Source organism: Pristiophorus japonicus, chromosome 22 (genome assembly GCF_044704955.1).
Source record: "Pristiophorus japonicus isolate sPriJap1 chromosome 22, sPriJap1.hap1, whole genome shotgun sequence".
NCBI lineage: Eukaryota > Metazoa > Chordata > Chondrichthyes > Pristiophoridae > Pristiophorus > Pristiophorus japonicus.
Genome location: NC_091998.1, coordinates 14,456,854 through 14,477,517, shown reverse-complemented (window position 1 = coordinate 14,477,517; position 20,664 = coordinate 14,456,854). Strand labels below are relative to the sequence as shown.

The following is a 20,664-nucleotide window of genomic DNA, read 5'->3' as shown; positions in this document are numbered from 1 at the left end:
TGGAGCCAACTGAAAATCGCATCTTCAAAAACGAGCTCATTCTTCACCAACTGTCAGCATTAATAATAAAGCAGGTATCACGTTAAGCAATATTGAAGTGTATCCTTTCGGCAAACGTGCATGTTGCTATTTGAAGTAAATGTCATTATGTGGGACGTTTATTAACGAGTTTGAGAGAAGTGCTGCTGAAGATTTGCCTGTGTATAAAAGCAGCACCGTATCTGAATGGAAATGCGCACTACCGGACGCAGCCCACAGCATAGCAACTTTGAATTATGCTTCTTCACAAAGAGCTCGTTGTAATGCAATGAATGCAGTTCAAAGTCTGCGAATACGACTTAATAGTTTTGTGTACACTGCAGTCATGAGACATTCTTTTCAGGATTGCAGAGTGGCTAAACCTTCCCCTTCCCCCCTCCCTCTCCCAGAGTTTATATAAACAATGGGCACATTGCCGTGCATGATTAATACCTTTCAGAAGCAACTGTGTTTTTGGATCAGCTCTGTTAAAGGGAGCAAGATGGTCATTTCCAATCCATTCCTTGAGGGATTCACTGAGCTGGAGGTGTTCGCATTGGGAACCGCTCTGTTACTGGAAGGTAAAGCTGTTCATTTCAGAGCCTCGTGTAAAAGTGATGTGTCCGTCAGATCAACTGTTTGATGACTTCAGTTCCTGCCATTGATACAATATTCAGCCACAGTGACGGTGTGGTGCAACTGGACAATCGATGTGTGCCAGCATATTGGTAGGGGTGTGAGTGTGGAAGTAAAGAGTGTTTGAAGGTTATGTGAGACCCTGCTACATATGTTTGCGCAGCAAGAGAAACGGTGCTGACCTCCCACAACTTTTGTGTCGGCAGAAAGCTGGATACATCCAAGAAAATCCCAGAGCTCCACTGGGACTTTCTGCAGGGGATGCCTGGGGTTAATTTGCATGTATATTCTATATATGCGCTGAAAGCTGTTAGTAGAACATCTGCATGTTGCAAATGCAATAAGGTTTGGATTAGTTTGACAAGAAGTGTTATTGTGTGAGAGAACAATGCGACAATGAATTAAACGTGTTCTGTTTCCACATTACCCAATAGATATACACATATATATTGTTTATCAGATTTCCATCAAGCTCATGGTCAACAGGGCTGTAGTAATACCCACCCTCCTGTACAGCTCATAGACATGGACCATATACAGTAGACACCTCAAGTCGCTGGAGAAATACCACCAACTATGTCTCCGCAAAATCCTACAAATCTCCTGGGAGGACAGGCGCACCAACGTTAGCCTCCTCGACCAGGGCAACATCCCCAGCATCGAAGCACTGATCACACTTGATCAGCTCCGCTGGGCAGGCCACATCGTTCGCATGCCAGACACGAGATTCCCAAAGCAAGTGCTCTACTCAGAACACCTTCACGGCAAGCGAGCCAAAGGTGGACAGAGGAAACGTTACAAGAACACCCTCAAAGCCTCCCTGATAAAGTGCAACATCCCCACCGACACCTGGGAGTCTCTGGCCAAAGACCGCCCTAAGTGGAGAAAGTGCATCCAGGAAGGCACTGAGCACCTCAAGTCTCATCGCCGACAGCATGCAGAAATCAAGTGCAGACAGCGGAAAGAGCAAGTGGCAAATCAGTCCCACCCACCCCTTCCCTCAATGACTATCTGTCCCACCTGTGACAGGGACTGCGGTTCTCGTATTGGACTGTACAGCCACCTAAGGATTCATTTTTAGAGTGGTAGCACGTCTTCCTCAATTCCAAGGGACTGCCTATGATGCTGATGATCAGATTTCAGACTTAGGTGCATTTCTGCTCCTCAACAAAGCAAACACAAGTGCCATCACAACTTTGTAATCAAGTCCCAACGTAACAACTGTCTTTTGTGCTTTGCTATTTGAACCCACCCTCAGATTTTGTGTTTCTCTGATCGTATCCACAGGTCTCCTTGGATTGTTACTGAATGGGATAACGATTTTGTCCTTTTATAGGATAAAAGAACTCCAAACACCAAGTAATCTCCTAATAGCCAGCTTGGCTGTATCGGACTCTGGCATCTGCTTGAATGCTTGTATTGCCGCTTTCTCAAGCTTTCTAAGGTATACATGGTTATCAGTCTTTCAGTTTGGTTTCATAGAATTACATAGAATGTACGGCACAGCAACAGGCCATTCGGCCCAACTGGTCTGTGCCGGTGTCTATGCTCCACACGCGCTCCCTCCCACCCTACTTCATCACCCCCTATCAGACGAATCTTCTATTGCTTTCTCCCTCATGTGTTTATCTAGCTTCCCCTTAAATGCATCTAAGCTATTCACCTCAACTACCCCTTGTGGTAGCGTGTTCCACATTCTAACCATAGTCTGGGTAAAGAAGTTTCTCCTGAATTCCATATTGCATTTATTAGTGACTGTCTTATATTTATGACTCTAATTTTTGTCTCCCCCAGACACTCGGGGTGATTATAACCCTACTCATTGAGCAGAAACCTTACGAATGGGCAATTAAAATCACCCTGGCCCTTACCTGTCCGGAGGCTGCCATGATCCCAACATCTGCAAGTTTAACCTGCTATCCTGAGCAGACAGCAAGGACACATGCCCGGAGCCAACAGGGTCTTTCTTTACATACGCATATTGCGGCCCGATGAAAAAAGAAAGAAAGACTTCCATTTATATGGCGCCTTTTACGACCACCGGACATCTCAAAGTGCTTTACATAAGAACACAAGAAATAGGAGCAGAAGTAGGCCATACGGCCCCTCGAGCCTGCTCCACCATTCAATAAGATCATGGCTGATCTGATCATGGATTCAGGTCCACTTCCCTGCCCGCTCCCCATAACCCCTTATCGCCTTATCATTTAAGAAACCGTCTATTTCTGTCTTAAATTTATTCAATGTCCCAGCTTCCATATCTCTCTCAGGCAGCGAATTCCACAGATTCACAACCCTCTGAGAGAAGAAATGTCTCCTCATCTCTGTTTTAAATGGCCGGCCCCTTATTCTAAGATCATGCCCTCTAGTTCTAGTCTCCCCCATCAGTGGAAACATCCTCTCTGTATCCACTTTGTTGAGCCCCCTCATAATCTTAGACATTTCGATAAGATCACCTCTCATTTTTCTGAATTCCAATGAGTAGAGGCCTATTCAACCTTTCCTCATAAGTCAACCCCCTCATCCCCAGAATCAACCGAGTGAACCTTCTCTGAACTGCCTCCAAAGCAAGTATATCATTTCGTAAATACAGTCAATGGAGTACTTTTGGAGTGCAGTCACTGTTGTAATCTAGGAAATGCGGCAGGCAATTTGCACACAAGCAAACTTCCACAAACACCAATGTGATAATGACCAGATAATTTGTTTTTGTTATGATGATTGAGGGATAAACATTGTCCAGGACGCCAGGGATAACTCCCCTGCTCTTTGAAATAGTGCCATGGAATCTTTTACGTCCACTTGAGAGAGCAGAGGTCTCAGTTTAACATTTTATCTGACAATGTAGCGCTCCCTCAGCACTGCACTGGAGTGACAATCTAGATTTTTTTTGTGCTCAAGTTCCTGAAGTGGGACTTGAACCCACAATCTTCTGACTCCGAGGCGAGAGTGCTACCCACTGAGACACAGCTGACACAAATGACATCATTGGGACCCGACTGTAATTTTAAACTCGGGCCTGAGCGGGGTATCCACCTGAGTAAAAACTGGGGGCCTTACATTTTTCACTTGCTTGCTTCCCTCACAGGTACTGGCCTTACGGGTCTGAAGGCTGCCAGACTCATGGTTTCCAAGGATTTATGATGGCCCTGGCCAGCATTAATGCATGTGCAGCCATTGCCTGGGATAGATACCACTTGAACTGCAGCAGTAAGTAATTCCAAGCAAATTCCTAAACACAAAGTGCACAGATTAAATTGCTTACTGACAAGAATCTTGTATGCTGCATTATTGGATTATATTTTCAGTTTGTGGAATAAATTTGAGGGGGAAAATTGCAAAACTTAAAAAAAAGGTGGCAAAATATTTCTTCTTTAGTTATTTTATCAAGAGATTTAGGGCTGGAAATTCACCAACCATGCGCCCGTTTTTTCGGCGATATTTTGAAATACCGCTGAAAAGTGGACCGCCGGCATGCAAGACTGGAAATACCGCTATCGCCGTAGTTTGGCCATTTGGTGCACCCGTAAAAAACACCCGAGAAAAACCTGCTTTGCAGCCCCAAAAACGGCAGTACATATGAAGTCCTGCAAAAAAGGTAAGTTAAAGTTTTAATTTAAAAAATTTTTTTGCAGCGATTACTTAGATAAGGGTCTTGTAAATGTTTGGTGATTTTTTTGTTTTTTGCTATTTTTTTTGTGTTTTCCTCCCTCCCAAGGCCTGTCTTTTTGCGGTAATTGGCCTCGGACTAAAGTTGGCGAGGACTGAGGTTTCCGTCGCAAATCCTCCTGCAACGCCGATTTTTACTGCTGGGTGCATTTTTTAACGAAACTTAGGCCTTTAAAAAATGGCGGTGTGATTAGGGTATTTTTGGCGATAATTGCCGAAAAAATACCACTACGGCCAAATTAAACTAGGAAAGGCATTGAAAATCATAAAATGTCACAAAAACACTCTTAACACATTTGCAGGTGAAGACTTGTGTAACAGTCCGAGGGGCCTCATTGAAATTTTGAGAAAACAAACAACTTTATCTATCCAAATGTCAGAGATGTGAACAAACTGTACAATATAAAATGGAAAGAAGAACTCCAAATCCGTTCGGAGCCTATTGATGTTGTGGCCAGCTAGTCTTTTAAAACGGATGTCACTGAGAGGCTCATTTGAATGCAGCCTTTGTGAGGAAATTAGGAATTCGTGAAAGACTTGACTATGGCACATTGTGGAGATGGTCTTTGTTTTAATAATCTCTGGGTTTACTTTTGCCAAAAATATGGAAGTACTACTTGTTTCAGTTTCTTCCTTAACAAAGCACTATAATCAATGTAATTTCCAACAGTCCGAATGCTCTTTAGTTATGTAAGAAGCTGTGGAAATAATCACATTCTTGAACTAAGCGGATTACTAAAGCTGGTTTCTTTTTTAAATTGCTACAATTCTCCTCTCCTAACCCGAGGATTCTGACCCCTCGCTGAACCCTAAATCCGCAGGCACCCAAATGGCTACTATTCCCGTGTGAACTGTGGCAGAGTATTAACAAGCTACTTAATCAGAAGGCAGGCATCATGGCCAACCCTGAAACCGTCCACATGTGTACTTTTTCCAGAAACAGTCACCGGAGAACAATCTGGGGTGTAAGATAGTTTCACCTTACCGAACCCCACTTCTCCTTTCATATGGTAGACTCCGTTCCCTTGCCACCGACTCCATCCCGCGCCTTAGCATCTAGTATGCAGGTACAGCAGGTAATCAGGAAGGCAAATGGAATGTTGGTCTTTGTTGCAAAGGGGATGGAGTATAAAAGCAGAAAAGTCCTGCTGCAACTTTACAGGGTATTGGTGAGGCCACACCTAGAGTACTGCATAAAGTTCTGGTCTCCGTATATACTTGCATTGGAGGCTGTTCAGAGAAGGTTCATCAGGTTGATTCCGGAGATGAGGGGGTTGACTTCTGAAGATAGGTTGAGTAGGTTGGGCCTATACACACTGGAGTTCAGAAGAATGAGAGGTGATCTTATTGAAACATATAAGATAATGAGGGGGCTCGACAAGGTGGATGTAGAGAGGATATTTCCACTCATAGGGGAAACTAAAACTAGGGGACATAGTCTCAGAATAAGGGGCTGCCCATTTAAAACTGAGATGAGGAGGAATTTCTTCTCTCAGAGGGTTGTAAATCTATGGAATTCTCTGCCCCAGAGAGCTGTGGAGGTTGGGTCATTGAATATATTTAAGGTGGAGATAGACAGATTTTTGAGCGATAAGAAGTAACAGGTTATGGCGAGCGGGAAGGGAAGTGGAGCTGAGTCCATGATCAGATCAGCCATGATCTTATTGAATGGCCGAGCAGGCTTATGTTCTGTTTGAGGCTGGACCAACCAGACTGTTCGCAACCTTGGTGTCATATTTGACCTTGAAATGAACTACCGACCACATATTCGCGGCTTAATTAAGACTGCCTATTTCCACCTCCGTAACGTCACCCGTCTCCGCCCGTGCCTCAGCTCATCTACTGCTGAAACCCTCATCCATGCCTTTATTATCTCTAGACTTGAACACTCCAATGCACTCCTGGCTGGCCTCCCACATTCTACCCTATGTAAACTTGTAGTCACCCAAAACTTGGCAGCCCGTGTCCTAACACCAAGTCCCATTCACCCATCACCCCCCTGTGCTCGCTGACCTACATTGGCTCCCAGTTAAGCAATGCCTTGATTTCAAAATTCTCACCCTTGTTTACAAATCCCTCCATGGCCTCGCCCCTCTCTATCTCCTTCAGCCTCACAGCCCCCCAAGATATCTGCGCTCCACAAATTCAGCCCTCTTGGACATCCCTGATTATAATCGCCTTCAGCTGCCTAGGCCCCAAGCTCTGGAATTCCCTCCCTAAACCTCTCCACCTCTCTAACTCTCTTTCCTCCTTTAAGACGCTCCTTAAAACCTACCTCTTTGACCAAGCTTTTGGTCATCTGCTGTAATTTCTTCTTATGTGACTCTGTTTCAAATTTTTAATCTTATAACACTCTCGTGAAGCGCCTTGGAACGTTTTACTACGTTAAAGGCACTATATAAATACAAGTTGTTGTTGTTGTAGAAAAGCAAATCAAATGTCAATATCTAAGTCAGATATCCAAGCTAAAGCTTCCAGTGTAACAGCGTGGGTATCTTGTGGGCTGCCTGCGAATCCCTCTGAGGGCAGTGCTCAATGATGTGCTCCAGGGTCTGATTAGGAGCTCCATAGTCACATGATGGGGATGCTTTAATCTTCCAGATATCAAGGATCAAGTTCGGGGCCTTTCTGGTTTGTGGGACATAGCTGACAGGTGTTAAAGTCATTGAGCCATTGGACTCTGATACTCTCCCTTGATGTATCTGAATTATGACAATCGTTGGCCTGAGGTCTGAACATAAAGCATAACATGTGCAAGCTAGGATGTTAAAGTTTATACATTTTTGTAAATGAACTAATAAAATCTTAACTGGTAATCTTAATGGTATTTATATATTTAACATATGAGTTGGTTGAACTTAAATTTCTACTCACTGAAGACAAAAGCGCATTGATCTATTAATTGACATCCATGTGTTAAACCTATACTATAGGGTCAAGATTACACTGGAGCAGTACGACAATTGTTATAGTACTTATCTGGGCATTTGCTGGATTCTGGTCTGCTATGCCATTGTTGGGCTGGGGCAAATATGACTACGAACCCTTGAGAACGTGCTGCACTTTGGACTACTCTAAAGGTGACAGGTGTGTACATGAATTTTTTTTAAATGTAATTCATGCTCAGGATGTGGGTCTCGCTGGCAAGGCCAGTGCTTATTGGCCATCTCTGGTTACCCTCAGAAGGTGGTGGTGGGCCTACTTTGTAGCAGTTTGATACAACTGAGTGGCCACTTCAGACGGCAGGTAACGTGGCCATGTGGCGTGGGACTGGAGTCACATATAGGTTAGACCAGATAAAAACGGCAGGTTTCCATCCTTAAAAGTCATTAGTGAACCAGTTGGCTTTTTGTGACACTCCGACAGCTTCAGGGTCACTGGGACCATCTTTTGATTTCCTGACTTTTTTGAACTGAATTCAAAGTCTCGGGTGACCGTCATGGGATTTTGAACTCAAATTCTCTGGATTATGAATCCAGACCTCTGGATTACTAGTCAAGTAACATAACCATTACACTACCGTTCCCCTGGAAGTGTGGTACCCTGTGACTGAAACCATAGAAAGAAAAAGAAAGATGTACATTTATATAGCACCTTTCAGGACCACCAGCCATCCCAAAGCACTTTACAGCCAATAAAGTAGATTTTTTTAAAGTATAGTCACTGTCGTAATGTAGGAAATGCGGCAACCAATTTGCACACAGCAAGGTCCCACGAACAGCGCTGTGATAATGACCAGATCATCAGTTTTTGTTATGTTGATTGAATAAATATTGGCCAGGATACCAAGGATAACTCCCCTGCTCTTCTTCAAAATAGTGTCATGTGATCTTTTACATCCACCTGAGAGAGCAGATAGGACCTCGATTAATGTCTCATCCAAAAGATGGCACCTCCGACAGTGTAGCATTCCCGTGGACTGTGACTGTGGATTTTTGTGCTCAAATCCCTGGAGTGGGATTTAAACCCACAATCTTCTGACCCCGACACAAGACCCATTGAGCCACAGCTGACACTGATGTTGAGTTCTCATAAGAACATAACGATCAGTGGTGCATCAAAGCAATTCAGCCCATCAAAGGTTATCTGATCAGCACACAAATTTTCCCATCGTGGCATCCAATTGTACTAGAGTAAAGAAGGTTATCCTAATATCTGTTCCAAATTGATTTTTTACTTTTGCTGCAAAACTGTTCAGATAATTCTACTTTGTGAAACATGAATTGGAGTCTAACATATAATATTGTCTATAATTCTATTTATTTTTACCAGAAATTTTGTCTCATACATCATTCCTATGGCATTTTTTCAATTTGTCATTCCACTTTTCATCTTGGCAACCTCTTACCAATCTTGTGCGAATAAATTCAAGAAAACTGGACAAGTCAAGGTAAAAAAAAAATCTTATTAGGAACACAACAGAACATTGCCAGAACTACATATTTTCAGTTTAATAGTGATTTTCTTGTCTGCTCCATGACTATACTGTACATGCTTTCATATAAGACTCTGAGGGGGCTTGACAGGTTGGATGCAGAGAGGATGTTTCCTCTTGTGGGGGAATCTAGAACTAAGGGGCATAGTCTCAGAATAAGGGGTGGCCCATTTAAAACGGAAATGGGGAAGAATTTCTTCTCTCAGACGATATTGAATCTTTAGAATTCTCTACCCCAGAGAGCTGTGGAGGTTGGGTCATTGAATAAATTTAAGGTGGAGATAGATTTTTGAAGTATAAGGGAGTCAAGGGTTATGGGGAGAGGGCAGGGAAGTGGAGTTGAGGTGCAGATCAAATCAGCCATGATCTTATTGAATGGCGGAGCAGGCTCGAGAGGCCAGATGGCCGACTCCTGCTCCTATTTCTTATGTTCTCATGTTCTTTCATTATAAAGCTCACAATTCTATCAGACCGAAATGAAGTGATGTTTTTGGCGCGTGTTTTCAAGCTCCACTGAATGATGTGAGCATTTCCAATGAGTTTTTCAGTGAGTATTGTAAGGTCAGTCAATCATGAGGAAAGGATGTATTTCTAGTTTCAGACCCAGCATTTCCCACTCCAAGATTAGATACACCATGGTTAGATACAGAGTAAAGATCCCTCGAGCCAACAGCATGCCTCAGAAGAAGCCATCTTACTGCATCAGGCTGACCTTTTTTCATCAAACATCCTGTTGCCTCTCTAAGTGAGACTGACAATATAGTATTGTGCTGATTAATTATTAGAGGCAATTTTGTGCAATAGGCCCTTTTATGCAGAAGAGATTTTGAACCCATTAATCTGGGCTGAATGTGGCTCCAAATTCTGGAGCTGAAAGAAAAGTCCTGAACCACTACAGATCCCAGAGGTGAACGCCAACTTCAAACTGAGCAGCACTCAGCTTTCCTGTTTGCAGTTAATTCATGTAATACTGTTCAAGACAGATTTTTGTGTTGCATTGAATACCAACCTCTATGTTGTTCCCTCCTCCCACACCTTAGTCTGAAGTCAGGAAATAGATGGGCTTACCGCACTTCTAAATGTAGTTAAATGGAAGCTAGTATGTGCATCGTGAAACATATAACTGAGTGCCAATTAAAGGATGCTAAAGGATAAGTGAAAGAGCAAAGGCATTGAACACATAAACATAGAAACCAGCAGGGGACTGCAGCAAGCAATAAATTAGCGGCGTTTCCTGGGATATACTACTGCTGCGTATGTCTAGAGTACATGCCACATTTCTGCTCACAGAGGCGAATGCAGACACACAAAAATGAAGCCTGCACAATATTACAATACCACATGGGGATTCTTGCAAGTTGGTGACTTCCACCTCTGACACAAATGTCAACTGCACACACAGGGGTTTTCAATAGATGCAGTCATAAGAATTAGGAGCAGGTGTCGGCCATATGGCCCCTCAAGCCTCCGTCATTCACTAAGATCATGGCTGACCTTCGCCCTCAACTCCACTTTCCCGCCCGATCCCCATAATCCCTTGATTTCCCGAGAGTGCAAAAATCTATCTAGCTCTGCCTTGAATATACTCAATGACTGAGCATCCACAGCCCTTTAGGGTAGAAAATTCCAAAGATTCACCAGCCTCTGAGTGAAGTAATTCCTCCTCATCTCAGTCTTAAATGGCCAACCTCTTATCCTGAGACTGTGTCCCCTAGTTCTAGACTCTCCAGCCCGGGGGAAACAACCTCTCAGCATCTACCCTGTCAATCCCTCTTAGATTTTGAAACACCTTCACAAGTTATTTTCCTAAGTCAGAATGCATTCCAGACAGATGGAATGGAGGTTTTCTCCTCCACGGTCTCTAGGGAACTGACACATAATTATTTGAAAGATTCATACTGGCTTCAATCCCCTGGCACCTCCTTCTCACTTTCAACTTCCTTGCACAGTCTGTGTTGTGAATCAGTGATCAAATACAGTGCTGGCGTCAAGTGATTGCTGATGAAAGAAAATTGGATGTTTTTTTTTTTCAGATTGATGAGCCGCGGAATTTGTTCTGATGCCCTTTGTTTTCCAGTTACATAAATGACTTGGACATAGACATAAAATGAATAATATGCTTGTGGTGCCAAATTAGAAGGCATGGCAAACTGAGAAAGAATAGACAAGATCGAAAGAATATATAGACAGGTTCACAGAGTGGATGGGTAGCTGGTAATTCACCACAGAGAAATATAAAGTGATATGTTTGGCAAAAAGGATTGGGAAATGAAGCACCTCATAAATAAGATTCTGAACAGAGTGGAGGAACAGAAGGCTCTATGAGTATAGATTTATGAATCTTAAAACATAGAAACACAGATAGAGATGGCCATAAACAAGATAAATTCTGGGATTCTATATCAGGCCAGAGAATACAAAAGCAAGGAAGTGATGCTGAATTTAGTTGGAATATTGCATGAACTTCTGGGAGCTCCATTATAAGAAGGACATTAGATCCATGGGACGTGTAGAAGCACTGGGCTTTGGCATCCTGACAAGTATATGCCAAGGAACCAAACTTAACACTCTCACTTAGCTCCTCACTAGGAGCCATCTAGGGTTTAACCATCCAGTTTTAGATCCAGGAATGTATGATTCCAAACTGCCTTACATTTAATTAGTTTGAATTGCGTTTGAAGTTATCTTTCACCTCGGTTAGAATGCCAGAAGCTACTAAGTGAATGAATTAATACTTTCCCAACAAATCATTAAAGAAGGCAGAAAACAACTATTGCCCAGCTATTTGAATAGCAAGTCATTAATGGAGAGAGTTACTTAACAAAATGAGTAACAGAGATTATAAAAGTAATTTAGTGTATCCATGTAAAATAACCTTAACAGATGCTAACTACAGCAGTGATCAGAATCTGAGATTATTACAATGGGTGAAGTTATTTTAGAGTTAAATGTATAGTTAGCTGACAAACTGACAGCTATAGATAGTCAGTTTACTGAATAGCTCAGAATCTATTGGAGTGACTTCATCGAAAAAGAAAATTGGGCAGAGTGTAAAATAGGTATTGATTCACTATTACCCACTTTGCACTACTGCCCAAGAAAATTTCACTCCCTATATCTATAAGTAGCAATGTTCCAGAGATTATATGATCATCTCCTTATGAGTGGCTGGCGTGGCTGAGTCAATCTCCTTCCTTCCCTGGAACACAGGTGTTAGTTTCAGGAGCAGTGTGTTGATGAGCGCCATCAGAAGTGGGGTTATCTGTTCCACTTGTATCTTCGCTCAGATTGAACCCACCATCCGCACGAGCTCTCTCTGAGCTAGCTGGTTCGCCTCTCACCTCTCTTAATCTTCCAAAAGTGCCACATAATGGGCTTTCCAGAAAAGTTGAAGGCCATGGAATAAACGGGACAGTGGCAGCATGGAAACGAAATTGGCTAAGTGACAGGAAACAGAGAGTAGTTGTGAACGTTTGTTTCTCGGATTGGAGGAAGATATACAGTGGTGTTCCCCCAGGGGTCGGTATTAGGGCCACTGCTTTTCTTGAGATATATTAATTGCTTGGACTTGGGTGTACAGGGCACAAATTCAAAATTGGCAGCTGACACAAAACTTGGAAGTATAGTGAACAGTGAGGAGGATAGTGATAGACTTCAAGAGGCCATAGACAGGGTGGGCGGACACGTGGCAGATGAAATTTAACGCAGAAAAGTGTGAAGTGATATATTTTGGTAGGAAGAACGAGGAGTGGCAATATAAATTAAAGGGTAAAATTCTAAAGTGGTGCATGAAGAGAGAGACCTGGTGGTATTTGTGCACAATCATTGAAGGTGGCAGGGCAGATTGAGAAAGCGGTGAAAATGCATACAGAGTTCTGGGGCTTCATAAATAGAGGCTTAGGCTAAAAATTGGCCTCCTTTGTGCCCCCTATTAGTGCATCCGGGGGGGGCGATAACGGGGCGCTACTGGCTCTGCGACCAGGCACGGCGAGAATACCGACACCCGCGAAATTCCTGTGAAGATTTGCGGTGGCGGTAACCCCTAGCATCGTGATCTCCTGCGTCCCAGAGATTGTGACATGATCCGGCTGTGCAGCTGTCCGGTAGCGCCCAGGATCCAAACTTCGGTTCCACCCCCTGCAGCATCGCTGGCCGTCAACACCGGCAGCTGCAGGAGGGGTTGTTCGGGAGACTGGCTGCTTGGGGAGCAGTATTTAAAGGTAGAAGATAAGAACATAAGAACTAGGAGCAGGAGTGGGCCATGTGGCCCCTCGAGCCTGCTCCACCATTTAATAAGATCATGGCTGATCTGATCATGGGCTCAGCTCCACTTCCCCGCCCGCTCCCCATAACCCTTTACTCCCTTATCGCTCAAAAATCTGTCTATCTCTGCCTTAAATATATTCAATGACCCAGCTCCGCAGCTCTCTGGGGCAGAAAATTCCATAGATTTACAACCCTCTGAGAGAAGAAATTGCTCCTCATCTCAGTTTTAAATGGGCGGCCCCTTATTCTGAGACTATGGGCCTGAACTTGGTGAGAGTTCTGCCCACAGACACAGAGGTTCTGACCCAATTTTTTTAAATTTTTTTTTTATAAAGGACAGATTGCTCACGTGCCACCCATCTGCCACCCAGGTCCCGCGAATCCAACGCCCATAATATCGCCCAGCATTACTTTCCGCACGGAATTATCGCTGAGATTCAATATTAACGCCCGCCCACTGTTTTTTGTTGTAAAGAGCATATTTACCCAAACTAGCGGCGATGGAGATTGCCCATCGTCAATTTCACCATCTTGCACACATCGCCCACAATACCGCTCGCTCAAAAAACCGCCCATAAAAAGTGGAACTAACCGGGACAAATCACAGCGTTATGGATGCCATGTTGCAGATCACATGTCGCCTCCTTTAAAAGGCTACTGTGCTTCAACCTCGGTGGAGTTCGGATGTACTCTGCAGATCATTGGAGTTGATGTGAATCTTTCGAAAAAGATCTTGACCACACTGTGACCGATTGGAATTGAAGAGGTGTGTTCGTCAGGACATTCCTTGTTTGTGAGCAATCGGTGGAAAACAGAGAACTACTGCAATGGGGCCTGTCCTTTCTCACCCTCTCTTGGTGACCAAATACATGCAGCAGACTCGACATCGCCGAAGGAACGCTGCACTGCATTATATGCCCAATGTACGAAGTGACAGATGTTACATCCCCCGCAAGTACAAGGAGAAGCATTCTTACCTTGACTTGCCCGACACCACCTGCCTTCGGAGACTGTGCTTCCACAAAGAGGTTATCACTGAGATATGCCAGCTGATAAGGGCAGATCTGCAGCCTGCCAGCACCATCAGAAATGCACTGTCTGTCGAAGTCACCGCGGCACTGTCGTTCTGCGCCTCGGGTTCTTTTCAGGCCACAGCAGGCAACATTTGCGAACTTTCTCAGCATGCCACACATTGCTGCATTAGATAGGTCACTGAAGCCCTGTATGTACACAGGAGGGACTTGATCAGCTTCCCTATGACCAGAGAGGCACAGAGTGAGAGGGCTCTAGGATTCTCCAGAATTGCAAACTTCCCCAAGGTGCAGGGAGCAATAGACTGTACGCACATCGCGATGCGAGCACCTTTTCAGGATGCTGAGGTTTTCAGGAACCACAAGGGATTGCACTCCTTGAATGTCCAGCTGGTTGTCGACCACCAGCAAATTATACTGGCAGTGAATGCTCAATTTCCGGGCAGCATACATGATGCTCGCAGCATACATGATGCTCACATCCTGCGTGAGAACACTGTATCTGACTTGTTTAACAATGAGCCACAGGTCAATGCTGGATGCTTGGTGACAAAGGATATGGCCTCGCCACCTGACTGATGACCCCCGCTTGCGGCACCCACACCAAGGCTGAGAGGCGATACAATGAGAACCACAGAGCAGCTCGTAATATCGTGGAGAAAACCATTGGAGTGCTGAAGCAGCGCTTTAGATTTTTTTTTTTAAATCCAATTTCGTTCCAGATCAACTCTAACGCCAAAGATCACTTTGCGCCAATGTGTTTGATCTTAGGCCAAAAGGCCGAGAGGCGAAGTTGCACCGTTCCTGGAAATATTGCAATACCAGGTCGGTGCATGGAGTGGACGGGGCATGCCCCTGATCCAGCTCCCTGTCCAAAAATCAATTCAATATCATGTCCCCATAGGGGATATCAAACTGATAAGAACAGATACTACACTTGATCTTAGCCAAAAGGCCGAGAAGCGATGACAGCGCTTTAGATGCCTGGACCACTCAAGAGGCGAGTTTCAATACCACCCTGAGCAGGTAGCTCAATACGTGGTGGTGTGCTCCATACTACACAACTTGGTTATCAGGAGGGGACAAGAATTGCCTGATGAGTCTGGCAGTCCACCTCACCAGAGAGAGGAAGGAGGACGACGAGGAGGCGGACGCTGACATCGGGCCAGACAATCAGGCTGATGCTGAAGCCATGCCTCCACCCCCCTGTAGACCACATGAAAGGGCCCATGGTGGCATGATAGCTGCAAGAGCCTTACATCAGGAGCTCATCAATGATTGCTTTGCCTGAAAGAACTTTGGTGTTATTCACAAGGCTGACACACTATTGGGTGTGCAGGTCATACATCAATGGTGGACATCACCTTGGTGACAGTTAAAGTTTAAGTTGATTGAAGTTAAGTGTGATTATACCCTTTAATCTTAAGGAATCACCAGTGTGTAATGGTGTGGCTATCTGAGCCAATGTGCTGCAAGGTTTTGTTAAATACAGGAAACTCTCGTTTATCCGGATCGCTCGAGGATTTGGCAATTCCGGTTAAACGAATTTTCCGTTCGGGCGAGTTTACATTTTAAAGTTAAAATTTTAATGAATAAATACAATCAGCTACAAGGCAGTTAAGTATACAAAAGGTGGATATTACCAGCATGCATGTTTTTCCCCCGGACTGTAATCGCGGAGGGACAAATGCTGCACTGAGAGTGGCTGCAGGTAGCCTCGAGGAGGAGATTCTCTAGCTCCGGGGTTCCGGAGCGTGCTCTCCGGGCTGCGTTCTGTGCCTGGAATCCGGTGCCGGCACTGCCCCCGTTCCCAACGTCAGCGGCGGCCGCGAGAGACAGCGGCTGCAGCAGTGCGCACACACGCACACCAGCAAAGCAAGGGCAGAGGAGGGTGAACTTGTGTATTCAGTTTTTAGATTTTTTACGGTAGATTTTCTGAGTCCTTGCTCATGGTGACTGTCACATTGTGCAATTGTTAGCGCTTTTGCAACACAAGGATCTGGATATGATCTATGTCGAAGTGTTACGAGTGTGAAGTGGCGATGCAATATTTTAAATTCCGTTACAGCGGGTTTTCCGTTACATCCGTATCCGGATAAACGAGAGTTACCTGTAAAAAAATATTTAAACCGAATATTAGTCTGAAATCATCAATATTTCTTTACAAACCAACCCTTCCCCCCACCCCTGCTTCTCCTCCCCACCTCTACCCCTTCCCCTTCCCCTCCTGACTCCAAGCTGCCTGGCCGAGGAGCTCCTCAGGTGATACTTCATTACGGGGGGGTGGTTGGGGGAGTGGGGGAGGGGGGGGGGGCTGACGGCCAAAGCGCTTGGACGTATACGGCAGAGGCTGGTCCCGAGGTGGGAATGTGCTCCGAGCCATAAGCAAGATGTTACTGCTGGCTCTCATGTGTGGTTGACAATGGGGGTGCATCACCTTGGGGTGCAGTGCGGCACTCCGGGACCACTGGGAGCCCTCGGCCACCAGTGTTCCTGGCTACCAGCTCCAGGGCCTCCTCCATCCCTTTCATGTTATATGTTATTTGTTGGACAAAAACTCGGTGCCAACTATGTTCTTGGTGCAGTGGGCTTTTTGCTGCTGGTGAATCTCCGTCGTGCCTCCCACAGCAGCCAAACAAGCACACACCACAGCCACACACGCTTTCAGTCCCTCTAAGCTCCCTCCTCTCTCTGTCTCCTCTTCTGCGCATGTCATGATGACCTTTGACCTCCTGAATCGCGGGAATCGAGCGTTGCCATGCCGTTGCTAAGGACAGCCACACTTTACGGCAGAAGGTCAGAAAAATTTAACGCTACCGCCCATTTGATATCACTCGCGGTTACACCCATTTTCAAAAATGTAAACTGGGTGTTTTGAGAATGGGCGAGAAGCCAGCGATCTGAAAACCCCTTTTTACTGCCCACGCCAGAAATAACGCCCATTTTTGGGCGATAAGCTCAAAAGTGGAGGTTCTAGCCCTATATGTAGCCACCACCATCCTGCATTCCAGATCCTAACCACATGTTGCGTAAATAAGGTTTTCCTCATGTTGCCTGGTTCCTTTGCCAATCACCTTAAATCTGTGCCTTCTGGTGATCGACCCTTCAGCCATTGGAAACTGTTGCTCTTTATTTACTCTATCTAAGCCCTTCATGATTTTAAACAGTGATCGATCTCATGTCTGAGTGGGTAAACGAACGACCCAGAGTATTAGTGAACTATACAGACCAGGGCACTCTGTAGTTGGATATCTGGTCTGTGTTTCGTTAGCTGATCAAAGTTGTGCAGGATAGGGGCATTAAAATTTGTTCTTTGGCCCTAAGCTAAAGAAGGAAACAAAAAAAAAATAGCAGCTAAATAATCTCACTTCTGATTATTATCCATTAGCCCAGTTGAGGGATCTCAGACAATCCCAATCATCATTCAACATGCTATAATGGCCAGTTCCAGCAGGGGATACTGGATGATGATCAGAAGTAGGAACCTGGTCAGCTTTGCCCTTCCTAGCCCAAGGATCCCGAGGCCAATTATTAGATCCTCAAGGGGCACTTCTGAGGTCAACTAACCAAATGCCAATTCGACCCAGAACCTCCTGGTCTGAAGGACTCAGCTACTCCAAGCCGAACCATTTGGGGAACCCTAGGACGGGTTTTAAGAGGCTCAGCGAAATGATCTAGGGAGGATCGTTGAGCTGACGCTGACTCCATGGGTCAAATGGCCTCCTGTGCTGTACTATTCCAGGAATCAATGCTCACGCAACCATAATCCAGGAAGGAATCAATCTTATAAAAGAGCAGGGTAAAGGATAGAACTGTCAGGAAAGGCAGTGAAAAATGCTGGTGGGTCAGCTAAGAAGAGTGGGTTGTGGGCAGGTGGGGGGTTAGGGGGGTAATCGCTGCTAAATAAAGAAGTATAGTGAGGTTGGGGATATATCATAGACACAGAGTGGGCAGTACTTCCAGTGGGACTTGCTGGTTTAGCAAGTAAAAAGATGACTGTAATGTTGTGATGATACATTCATTGCATGATTTGAACCATTCTAACTCAATTATTTTGTTTCCGGTCAGTTTAATGCAGGACTGCCTTTTAAAACCCTACTAATTTTCTGGGGGCCTTATGGTCTGTTGTACATGTCTGCTGTCATTGAAAATGTTACCATCATATCTCCAAAACTGAGAATGGTAAGTGACAATAGCAAGTGTTATTTTGAGTTGTTATTTTTGTTGTTGAGAAGGATGTGTGTATAAGTGGCTGTGGAGTGGGGGCAGAGAGGGGGGGGGGGGGTGCTATGGGAGGGTGGCATTACACAAATTGTACTCACTTAGCTCAGAATGTACCAGGGCAATTTCTTTAATTTTGAAATATTGTACTGATTGCAGCCAAGCAGCCAATTATATGTTGGTATTTTGTTTCAAGACATAATGGGCTCAATTTTCCGCAGTTGTTGTGGAGCAGGCTGCTTTTTTTGGCCTGTTAAAAAACCAGTTTCCCCGATCAATTTGCACCAGCATAACTCAGTTACGATTTTTTTAGGTACGTTTTCTTTTCAGCCAAAGGGAGCCGTAACCTGCCACCTGCGCCAATTCTGGCCAGTTCGGCAAGTTTGGCCAGCTGAGAGTTGTACTCTAGTTCTTCTTCGGCCGGCGTATGTGGCCTCTGCAGAAAAACCTTCTGGAGAGTTAAGGAAATCGGCGCAGGTAAGGAAATTGTCACAGGTAAGGAAATTGGCACAGGTAAGGAAATTGGCACAGGTAAGGAAATTGGCACAGGTAAGTGCAGCAGATGCCCAGACAGCAGCAGCAGGAGAGGAATAAGAAAGGGGGAAGAGAGCGCCGGGGGAGGAAGTCTTTAGGTATAGTTAGATGCGGGGACCGGGAGGGAAGAGGCCATTAGGCCTGGGATAGGGGTGGGGATCGGCATGGGGGGGGGGGGCGGGGAAGGGCAGAGGGGGGGGACTTTAATAATTGGAGGTAAGTTGCTGCAATATATTTTAATGTGTTTTTAAGTTGCTGCAATGTATTTTAATGTGTTTTTAATGTGTTAATGTGTTGCGAGCTGGCTGTATGTTTCACTTTGCAGCCTTAACCCGCATTGTATCCCTGGTTACCGTGGCAACCCCATTTTTTTGACGCAGATCAAGGCTCCACCCCCAAAACTAAAGGACAGGCTAGGCTGCACCAAAATGAAGAAATATGAAGAGGAACTTTTTTTTTTGGCATATTTGGGCCTCCAAAAAACAGGCGTAGCTCTTCAAGTACGGCAAAAAAAAACTTTGGAGAAAATTGAGCCCATAGTAATTTTCTTTATTCATTCACAGGGTGTGGGGGTTGCTGGCAAGGCCAGCATTTATTGCCCTTAACTGAGAGGCTCATTAGGCCATATCAGGGGGCAGTTAAGAGCCAACCACATTGCTGTGGGTCTGGAGTCACATATAGGCCAGCGGAAGGAACAGCGTGGCAGCCTGGCCCAGCAGAACTACTGTACACAGAGGAATGGACAGATCAGATTGAACTACTGCACAGAGGAGAATGGACAGATCAGATTGAACTACTGTACACAGAGGAATGGACAGAGCAGATTGAACTACTGTACACAGAGGAATGGACAGAGCAGATTGAACTACTGTGCACAGAGGGGAATGGACAGATCAGATTGAACTACTGTACACAGAGGGGAATGAGCTTCGACCTGGAATTTTAGGTCCATCATTGAAACACATGTGAACTTTATGACGTGGGAGCAAGTCATCCTCGATTCGATGATGATGATGATAGGCCAGTCCAGGTTAGGGCGGCAGATTTGCTTCCCTCAAGGAAATTAGTAAACCAGATGGGTTTTTATGACAATCCAGTAGTTTCACTGCCACCATTACTGGTGCTAGCTTTTTATTCCAGATTTATTTATTAACTGAATTTAAATTCCCCAGCTGCCGTGGTGGGATTTGAACTCATGTCTCTGGATCATTTGGCCAGACCCCTGGATTATTAACCTTGTAACATAACCACTATGCTACCGTTCCCTTTAAATATTGACAAGGAATCTGGAACACACTTCACTTTTGGGTTTGGCAGAGATGCAGATATGCGACTATTGATTTACGTGGCGTCTCGAGATACTTGCTGTTTCTATTAGTTAGCTTAATTAATTTGCAAAACTAATGTCCCCCTAATACGGTTTCCAATCACTTTTGTTTCCGCAGCTTCCTGCTATTCTTGCAAAGGCCTCCCCCACAGCCAATGCCTTTGTCTATGCCCTAGGGAATCCGAATTTCAGGGGAGGAATCTGGTCCTTCCTAACGGGAGCAAAAATGGAACCCATCGAAACGGATGGGAAAGTTAAATAACTAAAGTACAACCATTTACAGAACAATCATTGGAACATGAACTGAAGTGCAGAGTGAAGCTATCGACCCAACCTGTATATTGAGTTGTTTCCACACTAGAAACATCCTATCCTGTACAAAGCAAGAGGTTGGAATAAATGTAATGGTAGTTTATAACACCTGAATATGTATGAACAACTTTTGGCTCCAAATTGTCTTAAACCCAAAACATTTGGAATGCTGTCCAATTGTTGCAAATAAATGTTGTTCTATATTCTACTTCGTG

At 44.7% G+C, this 20,664-nt stretch overlaps 1 protein-coding gene and 1 pseudogene across 1 annotated transcript; one reads left to right on the top strand and one right to left on the bottom strand.

Annotated features, from left to right (window-relative positions):
• The first annotated feature begins 485 nt into the window (after window positions 1-485).
• On the top strand, window positions 486-20,595 carry rgra (retinal G protein coupled receptor a). The gene is made up of 7 exons (XM_070865362.1): window positions 486-599; window positions 1,942-2,098; window positions 3,743-3,864; window positions 7,257-7,410; window positions 8,596-8,713; window positions 18,124-18,237; window positions 20,256-20,595. The coding sequence occupies exons 1-7, from the start codon at window positions 521-523 to the stop codon at window positions 20,397-20,399; spliced, it is 888 nt and encodes a 295-aa protein (XP_070721463.1). The 5' UTR covers window positions 486-520; the 3' UTR covers window positions 20,400-20,595.
• Window positions 14,844-15,022, bottom strand: LOC139235228 (U2 spliceosomal RNA; annotated as a pseudogene).
• Window positions 20,596-20,664: the final 69 nt, after the last annotated feature.